Source organism: Nerophis ophidion, linkage group LG03, assembly GCF_033978795.1.
Source record: "Nerophis ophidion isolate RoL-2023_Sa linkage group LG03, RoL_Noph_v1.0, whole genome shotgun sequence".
Taxonomy (NCBI): domain Eukaryota; kingdom Metazoa; phylum Chordata; class Actinopteri; order Syngnathiformes; family Syngnathidae; genus Nerophis; species Nerophis ophidion.
In genome coordinates this window covers 19,591,720-19,611,730 of record NC_084613.1, presented here as the reverse complement: position 1 = coordinate 19,611,730, position 20,011 = coordinate 19,591,720, and the positions used below count along the sequence as shown (strand labels likewise).

At 38.0% G+C, this 20,011-nt stretch overlaps 1 protein-coding gene and 1 long non-coding RNA gene across 3 annotated transcripts; both read right to left on the bottom strand.

The window, feature by feature from the left end:
- Nucleotides 1-1,081: 1,081 nt before the first annotated feature.
- samm50 (SAMM50 sorting and assembly machinery component) lies at nucleotides 1,082-18,933 on the bottom strand. Of its 2 annotated transcripts, none has more exons than XM_061894518.1 (15): nucleotides 18,758-18,933; nucleotides 13,305-13,415; nucleotides 13,138-13,239; nucleotides 12,980-13,067; nucleotides 11,011-11,117; nucleotides 8,032-8,162; nucleotides 7,863-7,950; nucleotides 7,661-7,789; nucleotides 5,011-5,082; nucleotides 4,847-4,933; nucleotides 4,670-4,740; nucleotides 1,903-1,969; nucleotides 1,658-1,814; nucleotides 1,338-1,479; nucleotides 1,082-1,238 (listed from the first exon to the last, which is right to left on the bottom strand). In XM_061894518.1, exons 1-15 carry the CDS (start codon nucleotides 18,776-18,778, stop codon nucleotides 1,193-1,195), a joined length of 1,419 nt encoding a protein of 472 aa, XP_061750502.1. In that variant the 5' UTR covers nucleotides 18,779-18,933; the 3' UTR covers nucleotides 1,082-1,192. The 2 variants fall into 2 exon arrangements, with proteins under 2 accessions (XP_061750502.1, XP_061750503.1); XM_061894519.1 differs by having other exon boundaries at nucleotides 1,658-1,804; nucleotides 1,902-1,969; nucleotides 18,758-18,932.
- On the bottom strand, nucleotides 15,019-15,959 carry LOC133549276 (uncharacterized). The gene is made up of 2 exons (XR_009806059.1): nucleotides 15,591-15,959; nucleotides 15,019-15,518 (listed from the first exon to the last, which is right to left on the bottom strand). It is a non-coding gene; the product is annotated as an uncharacterized LOC133549276 (long non-coding RNA).
- Nucleotides 18,934-20,011: the final 1,078 nt, after the last annotated feature.

The window sequence follows — 20,011 nt, the reverse complement described above, 5'->3', positions numbered from 1 at the left end:
TACTTTGGCCCCAGCTCTCTGCAGGTCATTTACCAGGTCCCCGCGTGTGGTTCTGGGATTTTTGCTCACCGTTCTCATGATCATTTTGACCCCACGGGATAAGATCTTGCGGGGAGCCCCAGTGGTCTTGTATGTCTTCCATTTTCTGAAAATTGCTCCCACAGTTGATTATTTCACACCAAGCTGCTTGCCTTTTGTAGATTCACTCTTCCCAGTCTGGTGCAGGTCTACAATTCTTTTCCTGGTGTCCTTCGACAGCTCTTTGAACTTTGCCATAGTGGACTTACAAGTCTGACTGTTTGAGGCTGTGGACAGGTGTCTTTTATACAGATAACAAGTTCAAACAGGTTCCATAATACAGGTAACGAGTGGAGGACAGAAGAGCTTCTTAAAGAAGAAGTTACAGGTCTGTGAGAGCCAGAGATCTTCCTTGTTTGAATTGACCAACTACTTATTTTCCACCATAATTTACAAATAAATTATTTAAAATTCCTACAATTTGAATTCCTGGATTTTTTTTTCTTCACATTCTGTCTTTCACAGTTGAAGTGTACCTATGATGAAAATTACAGACCTCTGTCATCATTTTAAGGGGGAGAACTTGCACAATCGGTGGCTGACTAAATACTTTTTTGCCCCACTGTATATACATATATATAAACACATATACATATATATACATATACACATATATATATATATATGCACACATATATATACGTGCATATGTGTGTATATATATATATATATATATATATACACACATACATATATATATATACACATACATATATATACATATATTTGGTATGTATATATATATATATATATTTTTAAGTGAATCCAAATGCTACTCAGTTTCTGTTGAGTATGACTAATTTTCTAGTACGGTGTACATTAATAAACGGCTCCCAAAAAACAGCTCGCAACTGGGGATCGGTTTCCATTGTTCACTTAAAAGAGCCGTTCGAATGACTTGATTCGTTCGCGAATGTCACATCTCTCGTAATTTGTCATTGCTGAGGAACAGGCATCAAAGTTAGCAATTGAGAGGAGAACAAAATAGACATTGCAGGACAACTTCAGTGCAAACACGGTTTATTGAAGTGATAAGATGCAACACACATCCACTACAAATAATCGTCCTTTCAACAACAACAACAACGTCTAGTGCTGTGGCGCTCCCGTGGCTTCAGAGGAACCGGATTCCTGCTCCAAACTGGACCCCATCACATATCCTGAAAGAATGATGAATGAGCGCAAAATGAAGACATTTACAAAAAACACATCCCTGTACTAGTAGATGACTTCAAGATGGCCTGAGTGAACATCTTTACCTGTCTCCACTCTGGACTCCCATGGGAATGCAGTAATTCAGCTCCAGTCTGGCAATGTTCCCCAAACGTAGCACGATGCCAAGTCCATATGACCAGCGGATGCACTCTGCCAGTTTCTTCAAATGTGCTTGCGGACCCTCCCCTGTGCATTAGAATGACCAAGCTACTTAATATTGCTTCCAGAAGAGAACAACAAGGCCATCGATCTACCAAAAAAGTCCTTTGTTAATTAAATCATTTGTCCCTAGGTCAACATTTTACACGTTCCTGTAAACCCAACCTTAGGGACATCAAACTTCAGAGGTTCTACTCCCGCTCACCATAGTTGAGGTTACAAAGGTTTCCGGCGTTGAGAAAGAAGTGCGTTCGGAAAAGGTCGCCAAAGCCCCCTCTGCCAGGCCGGAAAGGCAGAGGAGTGTAAAGGTGAAGGCCTCCTGCCCAGTAGGCCTCCCCTCCAAGGTAATCGCCTGTCATACCAGTAAAACCAGCACATTCCGTGTTACAAAATCAATTAAAAAAAAAAAAAGAAAACATCAAGGCTGATGGTGCAAGTTGACATCTCACCTTCACTCTGCGGTCCCATGCTGTACATGCTGAAACCACGAATACTGGTAGGGCCGCCCAGGTAGAACCTGCAGAGTTTATAACAGATGTGTTAGGGTAGGGGTGCCCAAAGTGCACGCCATTTGAGGACCAAAGCTTTTTTTTTTCTGACACGCAGAGGATACATAAATGAAATATGAAAATATTATACAAGGAGTATTAGGTTCATATTAGAAAGAGCTGAACAAGATACCGCACTAACAAATATTGGATTACAGAATACAGTGGAGCCGTGATTTACCAAACCCTCTTTTAGCAAAGTTTTTGATTCACAAACTTTGAGATTGCGTCCAATATGCCATGTCTCAGTGTACGAATGCCTCATTTGTTCATTTTGTGTCCTGTTGACAACCATTTTGTGCATGCTCGTATTGAAGAGGTGAAGGAAGCCAGATTTATACCACGGCAAGTTTTTAATTGTGATGAGAATGGAAATTTCTGGAAAAAGATGCCAATTGGACTAGGAGAAAACTACTGTCGACGTCGTGCGGAACCTCTTCCAAAGTACATGTACACACACATCACAGTTAATGCTTTTGATTTCCATTTAAGACCTTAATTTTAGCAAAATCCATTTAATGATTTTTAATGCCTCGCGGAAACCCTGTTAAGAATGATTAATTGCAATACTAATATTATATAATATGATTACTTTACATGATAAATATTGTATAGTATCGGTTATTTCTTCAGTTTAAAAGCATAACGTAGACCAGGGATGTCAAACACGCGTTCCGCCGGCTGAACAGGTTCAATCAAGCCGGCAAGATGAGCTTGCTAAGTGTAAAATTGAGTTGCATTTTTAAATAAAAGAATCTGCTTTTCTAAATGTGTCCATTGGATGTCGTAATAGCAATTCTGTTAGGCAAGAAAATACTTTATATTGAGGCGAGCAAGTATACCAAGCAAGAAGTACAAGGTAAAACAAACAGGAGTAAAATAAACAATTAGTAACGGCAATTAATATTCTGCATGGACATTGATACAGTTCTGTGAAAATGACGGTCTTCTGTGCAAATTTGAAGAAAGTGAACTGTGTGTGATTGACTGCAACACTGACAGTCGTTGAAGTTGTTTTTTGAATTGTTCACACATTGCAAAACTTTTATTTTTCTATCAATATACAGTGATGCCTAGAAGGCAGGAAGTAACTCAACCTACTTGAATAGTTTCTACCTCAATTTTTATGGTTTGTTGAGCTAACACGGAATTAAGATGTGGAAATGACAAATTAGGTAATTAATAGAAGACTTTTTATTTATGCTTTAATCTGTTTTTCGTTCAATCCAAGATGGGCTGTGATTTCAAGTTGAATTGCTTTGAAGCTACACTGATATCAAGTCCAAGGTCACAGGGTTTGTCATGGTGTATTTTTCTTCAGAATTTTCAACTAACGAAGTGTTTTGTCGAGGGATTATTTGGGATATGTACATTTTCAGAACGTGCCTGTTCTATTCTGAAACAAAGAAAATCTGAAGTTGTCGTGGTTGTATTTTTACATTATCATGCCATGATTTTATGCATCTGGCCCATGTGAGAATAGATTTTCCTTAATGCGGGCCCTGAACTAAAATTAATTTGACAAACCTTTGATGTAGACGAAAGCTCTTTGTCTGCTTAAAGTAAACTTTCCTCAAAGTAAAATATTTCATATTGTTCTAATGTGTGGAACCTTGGGACAAAAATATATTAATTGACGGTCTAAAAGTAACATGTCTTCCTTCACTCGTTATTGTTGCAGTTTTATGCATTTATAACTGCCTACCTCCTGAATGCAGCTGAGATAGGCTCCAGCGACCCCGAAAAAGACAAGCGGTAGAAAACGGATGGGTGGAAGTATAAAAAATCGCAAATGGACTTGCAATTTTGGAGAGAAAAATGGTGTAGCCCTAGCTCTAAGTTCAGTGGCCACTTCCCTATGAAAACATACTGTTTGAAGAGCGGCAACAATGAGGTTCTTGTGGCGTGATCTCATGATGTCCAAATATGAACCGCATGATGAAGAGGACTGTTCGAATACCAATTTTAATAAGTGATTCCAATGAGTCCTATTACTGTACAGTATATCGTATTTCCTATTATTTTGTCAACTACCGTATTTCCTTGAATTGCCGCCGAGGTGCTAATTAATTTAAAACCTCTTCTCACTTCTGCGCTTACAAAAGGCATGCGGTAAAAGTAAGCATGCGCTAATTATTTTAAAACCTCTTCTCACTCCGGCACTTACCAAAGGCATGCAGTAAAAATTTGAGTGTGATGTAAGCTTGGGCCTTAAATCCTACTGAATAGCTCTTAATCTTCTTCCCTTTATGCGATTTCAAATTACCGGTATTGAAATCAGCCTCCTCCATTTTGAAAATGATGACAGGGGAAGTGTCACTCGTGACATCACGAATTTGACCAGGCGGTAATACTAAGCATGCGCTAATTATTTTGCGAAGAGAGTTTGACCCGGCAGTAATTCAAGGCAGGCGCGTACTATATGCCCTGCGGCAATTCAAGGAAATATGGTATATGGGGGTAAAATTAGTGTAAATGTGTCCATATGGGTGGTATTTCATGTCTGGATTGCTCTATTGTTGGTAAAAACTGAAAAATTAAAAAAATTAAGAAAAGTAGTCCTGCACCCAATAAGTTTTCTGTATCTCCCCTTTGGCGTAAAAGTTTAGTCATTCCTGTACAACGTTTTTTAATTTTTATAAAAATTTTTTTTAAAAAAGAGAACTTACCTGTCTGCTATGCTTGTGCGCTTGTCACCAAAGGGCAAGAGCAGACCGCCCCACAAGGAGGCAGACAAAACCTAAGCAGAAGAGCCAAGAAGTAAGACATGTCTTTGTGTCCATTTTAAAAAGCTTCAGAGACAAATAAGAACGATGAATGTTCGGTTCTAATAGAAAGCATCTCACAGAGTCCCAGAAGAGGGTTTTGTTGAGCTGGATCTCAAAGTCCTCCTTCAGAAAGCTGGCGTCTCCACCGGTGTAGCCAGCGAGCTCCTGAACACAACGCATGCACCAAGTTGGGTCACGCGCCCTTGCTGCATAAACATCGGTGTCATTTGATGACAAGCAACCTGATGGATCTTCAACAGGCCGCCTCTCCTGGGCAGGATGGAGGAGTTTCTGGTGTCGATGACCATGGCGTGCTGAACAAACGAAGACAGCTCGAGTCAGTTTAAGTAGCTTTTTGCTGGCTGCTAAAAGTCTTGTGCAGAATGTTTACCTTATTTATTTTCGTTTTTCTCTGAAACTACGATTGTTTATTCAGTTTGGGCTGAATCATAATAAACCTTTACGAATGGTTATGGTTTGGTTGTTTACAACTATGCTTTTTAAATAAATGGGTGGACTTGAACATTTTTGAAAAATATTACAGCTGTCAAACTTATTGTGACAATAATGATAATTTCCTTTAACAGCACTATTTTTTTGTAAAATTTGCAAGCGGTAGAAAATGGATGGATGAATGAATGGATTAGCGTGCATGCGTGCGTCATGTGTCGGAAGACTGTCATACTCCAATACGTTTAAATTGGGGTATTTCATCTCTTAATGGGGGAAAACGTTAATGCGTCTTATATTCATGCTCACGTTTAGGCTAGTGAGCTAGCACTTGTCCATTCATGAGTTTATTAAAGTGCAATTATCAATTACGGTTTTACCATAATTTGAATCTTAAATTGTAATATTAACCGTCGCGATTTTCACAGCAGTTATCATACATTCTGTTTCCCTTTACATCCCTACTGCAAACAATGTGATTAATCACAATTAAATACCTTAAATCAATTGACAGCTCTAAATATTTTGATTGTTTGATATCTTGCCGAGTGCTTCAAATACATTCGTTTATTTGTGTCAAAGAACAAGCTGAAATTTGGAACGCCATAAATTAAGCTGTAATTAGTTACTATATTTATTAAAAGGGAACTGCACTTAGTTTGAATTTTGCCTATTGTTCACAATCATGAGAGACAAGCACACACGTCTAATGGCTAAAGGGAGTCATCGTTGTAACCGTCAAAGCCCTCTTAGGCAACTTCAAAACCCTCCAACGTTTTATATACACACTGCAAGTATATATATAATGTAGTAACAATCACGGTCATAACAATATGTAATATGTTCAATATTTACCTTATTTTTATCATTTTAATCGTTTCCGGTAATGATTTACTTCCGACTTCTGGCAACAAATGTGTGTTCCTACTTCCGGAATCAAACACCAGTGTGTTCGAATCATGTCAGACTTGTTTACAGACGACAAAGACGACTATTTTTTGGCAAATTGTTATTCAGAGCCTTACACTTCTGAAGCTAGATGAACTCCCCCTAATAGAAGCGAGCACGAAGAAAGAGTGAGACGTTGGAGCAAACGGAAGCCGAGAGAGGGGGATAAAAGTGATTTTGATGGCTATAAATATGGAAGTCGGAGACAAGCTATTTCGACATAAACGGTTTGCTTACCCAAAATCAACAGGGAACGTCCACGGCCAGCTGGACCAGCCAAACAAATGTCCATCGAGTGAATCATTTTGATAACGACAATGATTAACGCAGCACGTCATGCAAGTTATTACAACAACAGTTCTTATGCTGTCTGGCTTGCTGTGTAAAAACAAAACATGAAATGTGGCCTAATACCTTACAGATATTGTAATATGATTGTTCATGTTTTTCACTCACTCAGTTCTACCGCAGTGTTGGGCATTAAAAACTTAAACGCGTTTCGTGCTGACGTTGAACTTAACTTATCTCTTGCCAAAGCTATCTTTTACTTCTAATACCGAGGCATGCCGACCTGTTAGTACGCTAAAAAAAAAAAGAGTTCCCCAGTGTTTGCTCTTATAGTAACAATGTCACCACAGCTTGGTTCTTATACAGCTTGTGGAGCGTGAATTAAGTATTGACGGTTTTTGAATACATTTTCAAAATGACTTAGAGGTACAATTAATTGCTCCCATTAGCTGCATTGCTAACCACCTCGACCGAGATGATTTGCATATGCGGGAAAAAAAATAAAAAATCTTTTGTTTTCTTGTCTCATAATGATTGCAAACGAAAGGCAAAATTCCAAAAAAGTGCTGTTCCCCTGTAAGTAAGTATTGTTTGTAATGTATTTTATTTTCATATGTCTCAAATAAGGGCAGCACGGTGGAAGAGGGGTTAGTTCGTCTGCATAGCAATACGAAGGTCCTGAGTAGTCCTGGGTTCAATCCCGGGCTCGGGATCTTTCTGTGTGGAGTTTGCATGTCCTCCCCGTGACTGCGTGGGTTCCCTCCGGGTACTCAGGCTTCCTCCCACTTCCAAAGACATGCACCTGGGGATAGGTTGATTGGCAACACTAAATTGGCCCCAGTGTGTGAATGTGAGTGTGAATGTTGTCTGTCTATCTGTGTTGGCCCTGCGATGAGGTGGCGACTTGTCCAGGGTGTACGCCGCCTTCCGCCCGATTGTAGCTGAGATAGGCACCCGCGCCCCCCGCGACCCCAAAGGGAATAAGCGGTAGAAAATGGATGGATGGATGGATGGATGTCTCAAATAAGAACAGTAGAGATGAAAATTGTTTCAGTCAGTCATTATTCAGATTATGATGCTACAGCTAAAGTTTTGGATTTAAAATGCTTTTCTCTGGTCAGGGGGTACTCGACTGAACCAGCCATTTACAACCACGAATTTGTGGTTACATGAAAATCTGGATGATTTATAATAAAAGCCAAATACCGCAAGTGATGATTTGAGGGAATGTCCACTCTCCTCCCGGACAGCAAAGGAGGCGGTTCGAGCTAGACATCCCAAATCTCTCCAAACTCCTTCCCACTTCAGCGTCTGGTTGGTCTTCCACACTGGGAACTGAGCGCCAGACACACAAATTAATGCGTTAATAACTCCGACCTTTAAAAAGAGAAGCTATACAGAAATTTACGTTTAGCTCGGCAGACACGCCCCGATCCGTTTCTCTCAGAGAACTCCATGGAAACTGTCCGGTTACTTTGTATGCGTTGAGGGAGATGCTGGAGGATAGATAACAAAGACATGATAAAAAACAACTCCCGGCAGAAAACATTCATCATCTCCTTGGCTCCAAAGCTTACTTGCGTTCGAAGTTTCCCGGTTGAGGTTTGAAGAAGGACAGTCCGTAGGAAGTCTCTTTGGTGCCGTAGGAGAACTGAAAGGTCAGCTTCTCGGCACGGCCGAACACATTAGGCAACTTCATGCCAAGAACCTAAAAGGCAAACAGACACCATCCACACCTGAGGAAGGAGTCTACACTGGAAGACATGAACATCTAATAAAGTGTTTCTTAACCTTCCGTTGGGAAGTGAGCGACCTCTAGAGGGCCGCGAAAAATATCGAGTTCTAATAGACTTTTCCTCCACTTGTGGCAGTAGTGACAATCTCAAACAAACAAGAGCCGAAGTCATAGAGAAGTTTCTTAAGAGCGAAAATTATGACTAAATTGGTGAAGCCGTATTTACAATTGTACTTTAGTTTTATTGACAGTTCAGTTAAAAAACATTCATTATTAATTTAGTTCATTAATTTTAGCATAACCTAATTTCATGTAAATTTAATTTTTATCAGTTATTTATGCCACAATCTCAAACAAACAAGAGCCGAAGTCATAGAGATGTTTCTTAAGAGCAGAAATTATGACTAAAGTAGTGAAGCTGTATTTACAATTGTACTTTAGTTTTATTGACAGTTTAGTTACAAAACATTCATTATTTATTTAGTTCATTAATTTTAGCATAACCTAATTTTATGTAAATGTAATTTTATCAGTTATTTATGATTTCTATCATATGTAGTATATTTGGTTAGTACCGTAACTTCCGGACTATTAGCTGGTACGGGCGGTTTAGCTCGGTTGGTATAGTGGCCGTGCCAGCAACTTGAGGGTTGCAGGTTCAATTCCCGCCTCTGCCATCGTAGTCACTGCCGTTGTGTCCTTGGGAAAGACACTTTACCCACCTGCTCCCAGTGCCACCCACACTGGTTTAAATGTAACTTAGATATTGGGTTTCACTATGTAAAGCACTTTGAGTCACTAGAGAAAAAGCGCTATATAAATATAATTCACTTCACACTTCACTTCACTACTTTTTTCCTACACTTTAAACACTAATTACGGATTGTCCTCTGCTAGCAGCCATAATGCAATTAGTTTAGTAAAAAAAAAAAAGCAAAGAAACTGAAAAGGTGAGTTATTGATTGGGCACTAGCGCCATCTTTTGGACGAGTTCTTTGAACCGGAAGTAGAAGTGTGGTTCCGTCTTCTAGCCGTCTATACCGTTTCTACATGTATGTATTCTTCATTTATCACTCCAGGCAACATTTGTAAGTTTCAGAATTTTACTAAAACAATTCTTACTTACTAAAATGTCCCATATGTAATGTATGTAGGGGTGTTTTCATGCCTATTTATTTGTACATGCTATTGTAATGTAATGACACTTGTTGTTAGCATTAGCTCATGTGCTAACATAGTCACAAGGGTCTGTGTTAGTCTTATTAACTTACAATGGCACTACTTTTGCATTGTTTCAGTTTCACAAATTCCTAAGTAAATTCACCAAAACATCACAGTGGAGTTATTGAGTCTGTTTAGCTGATTGGAGAGCTAGCTTCCACAGGTAGTGGGTCCATGACGCTGACTTTGGTTTTGTTTGATCAGCCTTTTTACTACTGTATTACAGATACCGCTTGGAAAAAATTAAGGTATATAAATAAACATCTGTGTAAATAACTTCTGTGTAAATAACTCATGTGGCTTATAATCCCTTTGTGGATAATATATGGGGAAAAAAAATTCCCCCCGAAATGTAGTGGGTGCATCTTCTGGAAAATACGTTATGTATTTGTTACATAAATATTAATCTTTGTGATTAACACATGGTATCACATCTTTTGACAAGGTTTTAAACAGTAAGAAGGTTAGATATAATTATTGAATATGATTAAAACCAAGAGCAAGATTACTAATTCAGTGTTAATATTTAAATGGATCCAATCCCCTCTGAAGTGAAAGGTTGGGCCCGAGGTCTAAAAGATAAAGAAGCCCTGATCTAATAGACGGCAACCTCCGTAAGTCGACATAAGCGCTTGTCGACATGACTGAAATTAGACATTGTGTATTCACTTTCATAAATGAGGAAAATAGGAGAATGTTTTTAACCTTCGGCAGATTATTTATGTCATCTTCCTCCATTTGTGCATTTTATTATTTATATTTCTGTGTTTTCATATGAGAATGTATTATGTCAAACAAAACTGAAGAAATATGAAATGTGTGCATGTTCTTAGTTGCTAATACTACCATGCTTTTATTTTGAAGCTTACTTTGTACCGAACAGGAAGCAATTTTGTGCACAATTACGATTGCTACGTTGCTTGAAAATAATGATGAAGTTAACAATATTAAAAGACGTCGACATGACCAAACACATTTTTGATAGCAATGACTATAGGGCTGCAACAATTAAAAGAATAAAAAAATAAGTACACATTTATTTTCTGTTGCTTTGATTAAACGTTTTGATATGTGTGATTAATACAAAATGACAATATTTGGACTGAATGGAGTGCCCAGAATTTTAGAGATGCAGAGATAGTTTCTGCACGGCCGCTTCAAGGGAGCACACATGGCAGCAGTAAATATTGTGTGCCAAGGTTTGTGTGGCAGCAAAAAGCGGATACATTTTTTTTTCAAGTTTGTATTAATGCAAACGTGTTAAAGGGTTGTTTCCATTCCACATTTTCTGCTTGTTACAATAATTAAGATTGTAACAAGCAGAAAATGTGTTGTTTATACAAATAATTTTCCTTGAAATACACATTGAGGGTATTAGGTATGTTTTATCCGAAAATTTGATTAATCGAACGAATCGATTACTAAAATCATCGATAGCTGCCGCCCTAGAAATGACCCCTTTCAGCTCTCCCATTTCATGTGGACTTAAGCGGGTATTTTTTTAGTAATGTAACACGGTGGGCAGAAGCCAGTTGGACAGGGTCGGTCGAGATAGGCAGGTCGTCGACAACTACGGCTTCCACTGTGGCAGAAAACTCACCATGCTTCCTTCATTGTTTCCAACCATGGTGTTGTAACTGCCTGTCAGCCGCCGCAGCTCCACCACTTCAAAGGTCACGTCCAGACCGTTGGGAAGAGCATCCTCACCTTAGGAGCATACAAGAGAAGATATGGTTGCACTCACCAGAGGGTAATTTAGGGATGGGTGGCTTTCATTTCCCGGTACCTGGGAATCGATACCGGCACTGAATGGTAAGGCTGCACAAATAATCATCATCAAGGTTCTATTAATGCAATAACTTGACCACAAGAGGCCAATTTTTTACAAATTTTCTCCTAGGTCTTGGATTTGGAATTGTCAAGGCTGGCGTTTTTGGCCTGACCGTAATTGAAAAGTGGTTACAGGAAACCGCAAGAGTGTGTGCCCCATAGCCGTTGCAGCCAATGCATTTATAAATATAATATATGGATACAATAGAAACTGGATTCAAATAGCCCCATTTGTCACGGTTTACCAGACACATGAAACATGACAAATTGGGGGCGTCCACCACACACATAAGCCGCCACATAGCAAAAGAGTGTTGAATATCTGAAAAACGCGTTTTGTGCTGATTCCAACTTTGACCACAGCGTCAGTTGCTATGTAAAGTGGCGCTTTCCATCAATTTCAACAGACTGTATTGCAAAACAATTCCCCCCTTCCTCTTACGTGAGACCCAACCAGGAAAGGGGCAATATGAATATCTTCCCAACTGTATAATGAAAATCTAAATATCGCAAATACAATTGCTATTGCAGTTCTTTGCCATTAGGTTTTTCCCTCAAAATCCTGCAAACCTACTCAAAGTTAACAATTTCTGGTACTTAAGTGTGTGGTCAACTGCTAATAAATGTTTATTTGTTTTATAATAAAAATATATATTTTAAATTTAACTTTAAACAGTGACCTTTATAATAACTGTGCTGTCCAGTTGTTATATCTTGATTTCTTACACTTTTGAGATATTTTGCAAGTATCCATTTGTGTCAGTTTGTCTTCGGTGTCTTGTCGTAGTCAGGAAGTAGTCTTTGCCATTAAGTTGAATGTGCCAGTCTTGTCTTTTGCAGAGTCCTACAAAGTGTTAATACTGTAGATGTTGAACTCATTACACACCAGCTGTTGGATTGAAACACTCATCTTAGTTGTAGTCTTCATTACCAAATTTGGAGGTGATGAAATCACCATGTAAAGTCGCTAATGCTAATCACTAGCATATATAAGGCATATTCAATGTAAATAAGCATCGAGCTAGCGCATTTAAAAAATGGAGCCTTACTTTCGAGTGCCGGAGATAGATATATTTTTATATCCTAGTCATATTTTAAAACAGCTAAGTGTTGGGCGTACGTAGGCCTTGATAGTTGGAATGTAATTAGCAACAATAACAATCTTTTATCTCAAATGTCTCAGGCTAGGAGGAGGGGGAGAGGAGAAGAAGGGGGGCGGGTGAGAGGGAGAGAAGAGGCAAAACTTCCGTTGTAGTATTAGATCAATTTGGGCAGTGCGATTGAAAGGTTGTTGTATCTAGATTGGTCTCCCAAAGCTTTGGTAATAAAATATCAAAATAAGAAACGCTGCCTGGGATTCATTTATAACCAGCTTACGTGTCATCGAACCAACCTGGGAGGTGACCGGCAGAAGACCGGGTCAAACGCAACACTTTCTATCAGGGAAGCTTGCTTTATTGGTATCTAAAATTGCAACTTTACAGAAAGGCAGTCTGCCCCGAATAAGTCTTCAAGCGGACATGATGTTTTGTGTAACAAAGGTATCAAAATTAAGTACCGTTAGATTTAATTTGAGTGTGTACTCTGTAGTAATTAAGTAATTAATGCGATCCCGCCTCTCGCAAGTAATTCAGTTCAGTGTGAATGCGGGCAATGAGAGGGGGGTACTGATCCTAAATCCATGTAGTGCGCCCAAAGCGACGAGGGATTCTAAATTATTAATGATTATGGTTTAGTACCTCTCGAGGTGTCGATAACAACCTCCACTTTCCTGAATATTCCGAGACGCAGCAGCTTCTGCCTGGCATCGTGCGACCTTTTCATCACCTGCAACAACACAGTGAGGAGAGGTCAAGACTACAAAACTGGTGTGCCAGCCTCGACCGAGTGAACATACATCAATCAGATTCCTGGCACGGAACACATCGGCGATCTCATAGGACAGCAGGTCCTCCTTGGTCCTTCCGAGCCCGTCTATGTGCACTCGCTGGACCACCACCTTTGGACGCAGAAGAGTAAATCTCAATGGCTGTATTACTTGGTGACCCACAACACGGATCTTACGTTCTTGTTTTCCAGGATTTCCTGCTTGGGCTCCTGATCCACTTCCGGAGGCTCAATGTCGTCGGCATGGACTCCCAGTTCAGGCCCATGCATGGGCAGAGGGTCCAGGCTCTGATGAAAAGGAGTTTTTATTTTGTTACTTTTTCCCTTGTTACTTTAGTGGTCTTGTTTGCCAACATTATTACACCCAAATCTGAGAAACACAATATAGTACAGTTGCTAACTATAAGCACAATAATACACATTGTGAAATTGGACTGTCAGCACATTTACTTGCATTAAAACAGTCAAATTCCCTAAATAGTTAATTTCTCACACTACTGCGTGAGGTCACCATTTACAGTACATGCACTATCCACCACTGTAGCGTCCCCCCAACAAATAGATTTAGTACAACTTGTCACACATACGCATAAGCACAGGATTTTTGTTATTGTTGCGGCCTAAAACATCTGAATTGGCAGCAGTTTTACAGGAAGTAAAACACAAAAGTTTATTTATTTTCAATAATAATGAATTCACTCAAGGTTTTATTTTTTTAAGTGTTCCTTGAAACCTTAATCTCAAGAAGCACATGATTTCAACAAAACCTACAACTACTGTATTGATGTTTTACTTATTTTATGCCACACACACTTAAAAGTAGACACTGTATGGCAGTAAAAGCACAAAGCTCATGCTCAAATGATCTTCATCCATCCATTTTCTACCGCTTGTAAATTATCTTAATAATTATAACTAATAATAGTAATTAGAGCTTGGTGATAAAACCATCAATTTATATCGCAATAGACACAACATCTTTATCAATAAAGAATGCGTTCAATAAAATGTCCGGTAATTTTTTCCTCCTCTTTGTGGGAAGAAACCGGAAGTTGCGAATGCACTCGCTCTGGTAACCGAGCAACACAGAAAGTGATCACTGATCAGTGGGAGCTACACGCTAGTAGCCAATCAGGCAACAATATCAACTATCTTTTGGTTGCGCCATCGTGTTGTCTCGTGGTGGATTCTTCGCACGATGCGACAAGAGAAAGTAAAAATGAAGAAATTGTGGATTAAACAAGAAAAGTCACCTCCACAGAATGGCATTTTTAAATATTTTTTTCTAAAAACGGACCGCAGTCAGACCAATGTGGTCTGTAAATGATGCAAGGCGCTCGTCCCCCACCTCCTTAGCTGCGCTCACCCTTTAGAACACAACCGTAACTTCCTGGCACTAAAACTGCAGAAAATAGATCTTCTCAGGTTTCTCTGTTTACATTTTCTCAAGTTTCGCTATTTTCTTACACGTTATTAAGCATTTCTTACATATTCACATTATAATGGGACCATCTGTGAATGTTAAATGTATGCCACTTTGTACAGCAGACGCATCGTAACTGCTTCTTAACCAGCTCATATACACGTTCTTGTTGTTCAGGGTATTGATATAGTCGGTTATAATGGTGTATAATATTTCATGTTTTATTATTAAGTTGTACTCACGCTACAGTGGCAATTAATTTTTCCAAACGCTGTTTTTTGGCTGTCTCAGTTTTCATACACCGTCTCAGGTTTAGTACCATGAAACACACGTTGGCGTTTCAGTCTGTGTGCTTTTTTTTATATTGAGTACGACTGCAAAATAGGCAACCAAAAAGCGCATTTATGTCGTAGCTTACGATAATAATCCAAAATCAACGAGAGACACTGAACACACCACACTGCTACCAACAACTGAAGGTAATATGTGCTTACCGGCTGTACTTTGGAGTTTTTTTTTTTTTTTTTTTAGAAAGCCTTATCTTTCACCTTGATGGAACAGATGGAATTTTTTCGCACTAACAAAACTACTTTAAATGTACTTGGCGCGCTCAGATTGCACACACACACACACACACACACACACACACACACACACACACACACACACACACACACACACACACACACACACACAAGTGACGTGCAGTGAGGTTCATGGCCGGTGAGGCACTGACATCATCACAGTCAGATTTATAAACATATGAACCCTATAGAGCAGGGGTGCACATTACGTCGATCGCGATCGACTGGTCGATCTCGGAGGGTGTGTCAGTCGATCTCAAGCCAGGCATTAAAAAATATACATAAAAATGAGCAATCATCAATCATACCAAGACTTCACTTTCGTCAGTTGTTTGACATTCTCGGCACCCGAGGATCTTGTGAGATGACACTGGCTGCTGCAAGCTCATATTTAAGAAAAAAATCACTAACAGGGCGGACGCAGAGAAACACATTTTATTTCTAGAGACTCCGTACCTACTGTCAAAACTCTAAAGACCGACTGCACAGTTCCTGTTTTCACCATAAAATACCTGTTTCATCCTGCCTGTGCTAACAAAATAAGAGTCTCAGAAAGCTAGCAAGCTACGGAGTTTGATGCCAATGTATTTCTCCCCCGCCCTCAGCGACCGCTTTCTCACTTGCTTGCCCAACCGCACACTCACTGACGTCACTCACCTGCAGCCAGACATTAAAGGGCCACACACATATGCTACTCTCATAACAAAGTGTTTAAAAACGAGTATGCAAGTTGGACAAATGAGATGCCAAATCCAACCACTTTCATGTGGTATTGGACAGAAAGGAGGACTTTTTTTTTTCCTCCATTTAAAAATGCGGACGTTATCAGCACCACTGTCTAATTCCAATCAATGCAAGTCATCAGAATCAAATACAACAACTTATATTCTTGTCTTCATGAAAGAAAGGAATCTATGTGTGTTAAACATGCTTGTATTATCATTAAACACCATTAACTTGTTAACAAAAATGTCTCTTTCATAAATAAATAAATATAAATTATAAATAGGAATGAGGTAGATCTCCTCGACTTGGTCAATTGAAAAGTAGCTCGCCTGCAGAAAAAGTGTGAGCGCCCCTGCTATAGAGTATCTTATTCACCATTTGATTGTCAGCAGTTAACGGGTTATGTTTAAAAGCTCATATATACCAGCATTCTTCCCTGCTTGGCACTCAGCATCAAGGGTTGGAATTGGGGGTTAAATCACTAAAAATGACTCCCGGCCGCTGCTGCTCACTGCTCCCCTCACTTCCCAGGTGGTGAACAAGGGAATGGGTCAAATGCAGAGGACAAATTTCACCACACCTAGTGTGTGTTTGACAATCATTGGTACTTTAACTTAATGTAGCAGGTACTTTAGCTAGTATAGTATGAATAAATTACACATATTATTATCATTATTAGCAATAATACTTCTAACATTAAAAATATTAAATAATCACATGTATGCACAAAATAACAAACACGACAGTACACAGTGTTGTCACTATGACAGGTGAAACCGCGCTCCAGCGGCCGTGTTCATTCATTGCCTTTACTGTAGCATAAAAAATGCAGATGGCCTTAAAACGCCACAATACTCAGTCACCATATTTTAGTACCCAAAATAAAGACTTGACATAAATATAAATTCAATCGGATCCACAACATTGGAGGAAACGGGATTAAAACCCGATGCTAACCGCCCATAGAAAAATATATGGGTACGGCTGGTAGCTACTATTAGCAAACAAATTCACTTACCAACTCGGCTTAATATCTCAACATCAACACACTTTTCCGTCGCAACTCGGTCCTGATGGTCGGCACCTATAAGTTTACAATTAGTTGTAAAATGTTGGACGGTTGTTTTTACGATATGCAGGCAAACGACAACTTTAAAACATACTGGCTTTGGCCTAGCCGACTAGTGCAAGAATGATCTCTGGGATCACTAGCGCCCTCTACCACCAGGAAGCCAGAGGACAGGATCCTCACATTGTACGTCTTCGCAGCAGTTTTATGATTGCCCAGCACAAGAAATATGTTACACACATACAGTTGTTGACAAAATACACTGTACATTATATACCTCAGCTAACTAAACTATGGAAATGTATAATATAATTCATATAGCAATACGGTCTCAATGCACAGCAGCCAGCAGTTAGCCGAGTCATTGCGCAATCCATGGTGACGGGGAGGCTCAGTTGGCTGTGACTCACCGCAAGTAATTCTCAGTATTTGAACGGCAAATGTGAAAATTAAGCGATTTTGAATAAAAAATAATTTAAAACTGGTGAAGTTAAATGGAAAATAACTTTATAGTATAATCACTGGATACATATAATATATATATTTTTTTCTTTTTACTTTTTTTTCTTTCCTGACTGCACGTCACTGATATATATATATATATATATATATATATATATATATATATATATATATATATATATATATATTCATACATATACACACACACATATATGTGTATTATATATATGTATGTAATATATATATATATATATATATATATATATATATATATATGAGTATATATATTATATATAGATGTATATATGTACACACATTTATATTACATACATACACGTTTATATATGTATATATATATATATATATGCATACATACACATATATACACTTATAAACAAGTACATATATCTATACATTCTGTTTTTCCATATCTATTCATATATACATATTAATACACACACATATATACATATATATATGTGTAAATATATATTATATATACATGTATATATGTATATGTATACATATATATATATATATATGTACACACATTTATATTACATACACATACACACACACACGCATATATATATATTATATATACATGCATATATGTATATGTATACAGATACATATATGCATGTACACACATTTATATTACATACATACACACACACATATCTATACATTCTGTATATACATATCTATTCATATATACATATTTATACACACACACACATATATATATATACATATGTATACATACATACACATATATATATATATATATATATATATATATATATATATATATATATATATATATATATATATATATATATATATATATATATATATGTATGTATGTATGTATGTGTGTATGTATGTATGTATGTTGGGAGTATATTTTCGTCCATTTGGCCCCCGATCTAAAATGAGTTTGACACCCCTGCTTTAAGTTAACATTTTAGGGTGTCTTGAGCTGAATGAAGTAATTTTCTGCGGGATATATTTTTTTCGGTTTTCAATGCAATTCCTAGAGAAAAAGGGAAAAGACGCTGTACTACGCAAGGTGACATTGTAAAATAAGTACAAAATGAAAGAGATGGAGAAGAAGAAAAAATGCACCAAATTGATCGTCAGGTTACCAGAGAGGCTTCCGTCAGGGAAAGACGAATGTTCTCTACCGGACAGCAGGCAGTCGGACAAAACAGTTGGTTTTGAAACTATGAATTGTTCTGGAAAAAGTGTGAGTTTGTGGAGGGCAGGACGCACACTCGCACAGGCGGACAACTCGGGGCCTCTCCTTAGCAGCACAACACGCCGAGAGGTCAAACTACTAACGGACACGTTTGCTCGGTCTTACCCTGGCGTGGACGGCGCCCATGCTGAGCTCCAAGGGACGCCGACCCGGTGAAGGACACACAAAGCCTGAGACGGCGAAGAAAGGCGAGAAGAGGCGCTAAGACGAAGCGGAGGCGGGCGACGGGAAGCTGCTGCACAAGGAGGGCGCCATGTCACTTCCGGGTCTTGGTCACGCCCACTGTCCGGCGGCCATCGCCGACAAGCGAAACATAAAACTTACATTGTGTACACCAGGGGTGTCCAAACTTTTTGAAACCAAGAACTACTTCTTGGGTGCTGATTAATGCGAAGGGCTACCAGTTTGATACACACTTAAATAAATGGCCAGAAATAGCCAATTTGCTCAATTTACCTTTAATAGATAAATATATATATATATATATATATATATATATATATATATATATATATATAAATGGGTATTTCTGTCTGTCATTCCGTCGTACTTTTTTTTTTCCTTTTACGGAAGGTTTTTTGTAGAGAATAAATTATGAAAAAAGCACTTAATTGAACGATTTAAAAGAGGAGAAAACACGAAAAAAAAATGAAAATGTAATTCTGAAACATTGAGTATCTTCAATTTCGACTCTTTAAAATTCAAAATTCAACCGACAAAAAGAAGAGAACAACTAGCTAATTCGAATCTTTTTGAAAAACCTAAAAAAAGAATTTATGGAATATCATTATGGATGGATGGATGGATGGATGGAATAGCATTAGTAATTTTTCCTGATTAAGATTAATTTTAGAATTTTGCTGACATGTTTTGTATAGGTTAAAATCCAATCTGCACTTTGTTAGAATATATAAAAAATTGGACCAAGCTATATTTCTAACAAAGACAAATCATTATTTCTTCTAGATTTTCCAGAACAAATTTTTTTCAAAGAAATTCAAAAGACTTACAAAATAAGATGTAAATTTGATTCTACAGATTTTCTAGATTTGCTAAAATAATTTTTCTGAATTTTAATCATAAGTTTGAAGAAATGTTTCACGAATATTCTTCGTCGGAAAAAAAAAGATAAAATGAAGAATTAAATAAGATTTATTTATTATTCTTTACAAAAAAAATAAATTACTTGAACATTGATTTAAATTGTCAGGAAAGAAGAGGAAGGAATTTAAAAGATAAAAAGGTATACGTGTTTAAAAATCCTAAAATCATTTTTAAGGTTGTATTTTTTTCTCTGAAATTGTCTTTCTGAAAGTTATACGAAGCAAAGTAAAAAAGTAAATGAATTAATTTTACAAG